The sequence below is a fragment of the Leptonychotes weddellii genome, unplaced genomic scaffold, assembly GCF_054177405.1.
Source record: "Leptonychotes weddellii isolate Sample4059 unplaced genomic scaffold, ASM5417740v2 HiC_scaffold_14875, whole genome shotgun sequence".
Taxonomy (NCBI): Eukaryota; Metazoa; Chordata; class Mammalia; order Carnivora; family Phocidae; genus Leptonychotes; species Leptonychotes weddellii.
In genome coordinates, this window is record NW_027729870.1 from 1 (window position 1) to 5021 (window position 5021).

The window sequence follows — 5021 nt, forward strand, 5'->3', positions numbered from 1 at the left end:
GATGGACTCTGAAAAACAAATTGAGGGTTCTAGAGGGGAGGGGGGTGGGAGGATGGGTTAGCCTGGTGATGGGTATTAAAGAGGGCACGTTCTGCATGGAGCACTGGGTGTTAAATGCAAATAAGTCATGGAACACTACATCTAAAACTAATGATGCAATGTATGGTGATTAACATAACAATAAAAAATTAAAAAAAAAAAAGAGTGCCTGTGGTGGGAGGTGGGAGTGAGGGACCCTTACTCTGAAGGCATGGGCAGTTGTGCCCACAGGAGGGGGCTACGGCCCAGGGGGCCCCCAATGGGCAGCTGCAGCTGACTTCCCCCACCTGGCCCTGGGCAGGGACCCTGCCTCCTGGCTCTCCTCAGCCCCAGGGTGGCTCCGTATGAGAACAAGCGAGCTGCCCCCCACTGATAAGATCCCAGCCCCACCTCACACGCAGCTTCATGCAGCGCATTCTTCCTGCCTGCCCCGCATGAGGCCTGGCCCCCATGTCAGTGCTCAGCAAAGGACAGACAGAAAGCACTGCCCACCTGCTAGCCCCTGGTCCTTGGCACAGGGAGAGATATCAGCCCTTCTGCAAGGGGCCTGGGGCACATCCCCTCCAGGTCCCTCCCTTGACCCTAGGTCGCTGTGCTCACAGGGGAATCTGGAGCGAGGGAGGGGTCCTCGTCCTGGCTGAAGGAGCCACTGAAGGCCTTGAAGGTCTGGCTGTTCTGCCTGTGCCTCTCGATGGTGGCCTCGATGACCTGGGACAGAAACCACAGAGAACGAGGGCCCTCAGCGAGCTCGTCCTGGAGGGCAAGGACCAGCGCACCGCTGTCCCCACGGACAGGTCCTGTGGTCACGCACGTCCCTGACCGACCAGACACAGTCCCAGCCCACCCCGCATGAGGCTGGTGCCCTCCCACAGCGTTCCAGGCTGCCGCGGATGCTTCCTGGACACTCTGTGCGGATTTGCAGACATGGTTCCGTTTCCTGCATTGGCATGTCCCCCTCATGTCTGTTTGAATTTCCTTTTTCTCTCCTTGCGCAAATTTCTCTTCTATGAATTCTGGAAGCCACGAGGCCTTCCCAGTCAGTGCTGTACCAGGCCCCTTGCCTCAGCCTCTGTTCTGACCTTTGCCCTCACGGGCTTTGGTCTCTGTCCCCTGCGTCCCCACTGCAGCTGGTCCTGAGCCAAGTTTGCTCTGGCTACCCCAGGACAAGCACCACCTCCCTGCCTGGCTACCTCTGGAAGCACAGGTCCCACCCTCTAAGCCCAACTGCTCGTCCCACGTAACCGCTGCTCCAGCTGGCTGGCAGTGGGGAGAGGGTGATGGTCCCCTTGGGCCCTCCAGGGAGCGCAGATCCAGCCCCGGGGTGAGGGTCCCTCCCTGCTTGCCCGCCTACAGCCCTTTGCGTTGGCTTATTTACTGCGGTGCTCCACAACTGAACGGACTGAAAAGCTGGTGGCGTCTGAAGGTACTCAGTGAGGGTACTTCATCACTTCAAGGCGAACGGACAGGTAGGCAATGCCTGGGGAGCCACAGGGCCATTCCATCCCTTGCTCCAGCATGAAATGACCATACTGCACAAGAATTTGGTCATCTGATTACTTTAAAATTTTAGGAGCTTCACCTGAATCCATTCTTTTTTCTCCTCTTCCGTCCTATGAAAACAAACACAGTATCTTATTAACCTGGTCTTAAACACTATTAACCACCACACTCCTCTCAATCCTGGGGCACATGCCCGAGCTGCTCACAGCCCCCAAGTGCAGCATAAGGCCTGGAAGACCGTCCTTGAGTGCTCTGGTACACTGTGGGCAGGTGTGTCCAGGTGGACTCAGGTGTGGGGTCAAGTGTGTGAACGTAGGGTCAGGTGTGATCAGATGGGGCAGGTGTGGTCAAGTGTGTCCAGGTAGGGTCAAGTGTGTCCAGGTGGGGTCAGGTGTGATCAGGTGGGGCAGGTGCGGAGTCAAGTGTGTCCAGGTGGGGTCAGGTGTGATCAGGTGGGGCAGGTGCAGAGTCAAGTGTGTCCAGGTGGGGTCAGGTGTGATCAGGTGGGGCAGGTGCAGAGTCAAGTGTGTCCAGGTAGGGTCAGATGTCATCAGGTGGGGCAGGTGCGGAGTCACGTGTGTCCAGGTGGGGTCAGATGTGATCAGGTGGGGCAGGTGTGGAGTCACGTGTGTCCAGGTGGGGTCAGATGTGATCAGGTGGGGCAGGTGCGGAGTCAAGTGTGTCCAGGTGGGGTCAGGTGTGATCAGGTGGGGCAGGTGCGGAGTCAAGTGTGTCCAGGTAGGGTCAGGTGTGATCAGGTGGGGCAGGTGTGGAGTCAAGTGTGTCCAGGTGGGGTCAGGTGTGATCAGGTGGGGCAGGTGTGGAGTCAAGTGTGTCCAGGTGGGGTCAGGTGTGATCAAGTGGGGTAGGTGTGGAGTCAAGTATGGCTAGGTGGCATCAGGTGTGTCCAGGCCTATCCAGGTGCAGTCAGATGTGGCTAGACAGGGTCATGTATAGGCAGGTGTGGTCAGGTGTGGTCTGCAGACCCCTCTGCTGTGGATGTAAATCAATACCTCCCTGGACCACAACAGGTCTTACAAAGATCTCACATCACTGGTGGAAATGAGAGACAGGGTCTCCCGCACACTCGCCCCAGTGAGAGCACAAGCCTGTCACACACCACAGGGGGTGTGACAATGGCCCCCAAAACTTAAAGCAGATGTGCTACCCTTTGAGCGACAGCTCTACCTCAGGAATCTTTCTGACGGACAGAAGGACTAATGCACAAAACGGGTGTGAGGATTGCTGCTTGCAGCACCTTTTGCCACAGCAACCCAGATGGAGCCTGGGTGCCTGTGAGCAGGAACTGGTTGGTGAGTGTGATGGAGAATTACGTTGCTTCTGGAAATGGAGCTTGGCTATGGGATGATTTCTGGCAAATTAAGTGAAGAAAGCAAGAAGCAGAACAGGCTATACGGTAAACAGCCGTGTGTGATTTTAAAACTTGAGACACGTTCATACACGCAGAAGTTTGGGAAGGACACCTCAGAGGTGTCTGCTGGTGGGGGAAAGAGGAAGGCAGACGCTCAATTTTCATCAACTTCCCTTTAGAACGGTTACATTTTAAACCACAAATAAGAGAGTAAGATAAACCAAAAACAACACATCGCAAGATTATCGTGTTTAGAAAAGGAAGCCATCAGCTAAAACGTCAGCTCATAGCAGCAGACGCAGGGACGGCCGCCCGTACCGAGTCTGCAGCTCCAGGGACCGTCTCCTTCCCGTTATGATGAACGTGTGGGCTGCATTTGGCTTGACGATATCCTGCACCTTAGAGGCCCACGGGCCAAGGACAAAACAAAACAACCGGTTGTTTAGCGGGCCCTGAGCGGCAGCCCCGTGCTCTCAGACACGGAGGTCTTTCTTGAGGAGGAGGCAGCCAAACCCTCCCACCTGCAGGGCTTCCCAGCAAGGCGGCCAGCCACCAGCCCCGGACAAATGGAAGCTCTCTCACCACAGCACCTGAAGGCCCCTGAGAGAGGAATGGGAATCTTAAAAGGGCCACGAGGCTCTGTACCACTCTGCAGGGGTCTCTGATCCACCAGCCCCTGTGATGGGAAGCCTCCTCTCATCCCCAACACCCCACCCCCAAGACACTGGGCTGGATGGATGTGGCCCTGAGGCCCCCCACTGTCAGCACCACAGCCCGGCTGTGGGAGATGGGGAGATGGGGGCCCAGCCAGAATCTGGGATGGGGCCTCACAGCAGGAACTTCCCAAATGCCCCAGAGTTGAGAGCTTCTGTGTTAGCACGTCTAGTTACCTACCCACCACTAATTTCTTACATAAAAACACCTACAAGAATTTCTTCTAACAATGACAAAAAACATTTTTTTCCATAGTTTTTACTTTAAAGGGTGTTTCTTAAGCTGGGGCTCAAAAATTTCAAAGTAAGAAGGATTTTTCCTGTATCATTAAGGCAAACCTTCACATTTTAAAGCTGACTACTGGATTTAGTCAGTACTTGTAAAGTGGTGGTTAATTCAGAGCCCTCCCTACAGGAGAGGGGGCAGATTCCAGCTCTGTGGACCCTGTGCAGGAGACACTGAGAGGCTCAGGAAACAAGGGATGGCAAGGACAACACGTCACCTGGACCCTGGGCCTGCAGAACCTCATCTGGACTCCAAGATGGCCCAGGAGAGGAGAGCGCATGGACCAGGGGACCAGGAACTGGGCAGGGAGGGCACCCCGTCCGCTTTCACCCCAAGCTTCGCCTTCTGGTTTGTAAATGGGGCTCTAAGCACCCACCTCATAGGAACAGAGGTTGGCCCAGACTCCAGTGCTGTCCTTTGTCCTGCAAGCACAGGGCAGTGGCACCCGGGCAGGGAGGCCAAGCAGAAGGACAGGATCCTGCTCACGTCATGCACAATGCCAGGCTGAGTGGCACTCAGAAATGCTCAGGCCACATGTGTGTCACAGACAGAACCGAAGCTCGAAAAGTGGGTGGCAGGCCAGGTGCACAGTGGTGACCACCCTCCAGCAGCCAGAGCTCAGTGTCCCCACCCTGTCCAGCGCCCTGCCAGGGGAGCAGGTGACAGGGAAGGGCTCACCCACCTGGAGGCCCGAAATGTCCATTTTCTCCCGGACACTGAACTTCTGGCCCATGAGCCGCAGTTTGGGCACACAGTAAAGGATCATGCTGTTGAACTGCAATCGGAACAGGTACAGGGTGAGGGGTGCCAGGAGGCCCGACAGAGAGGAGGCAGGCCAGGGCTCTGCAGCTGGGCTGGGCAGGGTGTGGCCCCGTGGTGAAGGGCGTGGCAGATAGTGTTGGGCACGGCTCTGTGGTGAAGGGCATGGTGGGGAGGGCGGGGGCGTGGCTCTGTGGTGAAGGGCGTGGTGGGGCGCGGCTCTGTAGCCAAGGGCAGGGCGTGGCAGGAGCGCGGCTCCGTGAAGGGCGTGGCGGGGAGGGCGGGGGCGTGGCTCTGTGGTGAAGGGCATGGCGGGGAGTGGCTCTGTAGCCAAGGGCGTGGCGAGGCAGGA

At 56.8% G+C, this 5021-nt stretch overlaps 1 protein-coding gene across 1 annotated transcript; it reads right to left on the bottom strand.

Annotated features, from left to right (window-relative positions):
• Positions 1–196: 196 nt before the first annotated feature.
• On the bottom strand, positions 197–4820 carry LOC145718382 (FYVE, RhoGEF and PH domain-containing protein 3-like; the record flags this gene model as incomplete). The annotated part of the gene is made up of 4 exons (XM_081809879.1): positions 197–747; positions 1619–1649; positions 3230–3309; positions 4593–4820. Coding segments are annotated over 4 exons (465 nt in total), but the record flags the coding sequence as incomplete, so codon positions are not given.
• Positions 4821–5021: the final 201 nt, after the last annotated feature.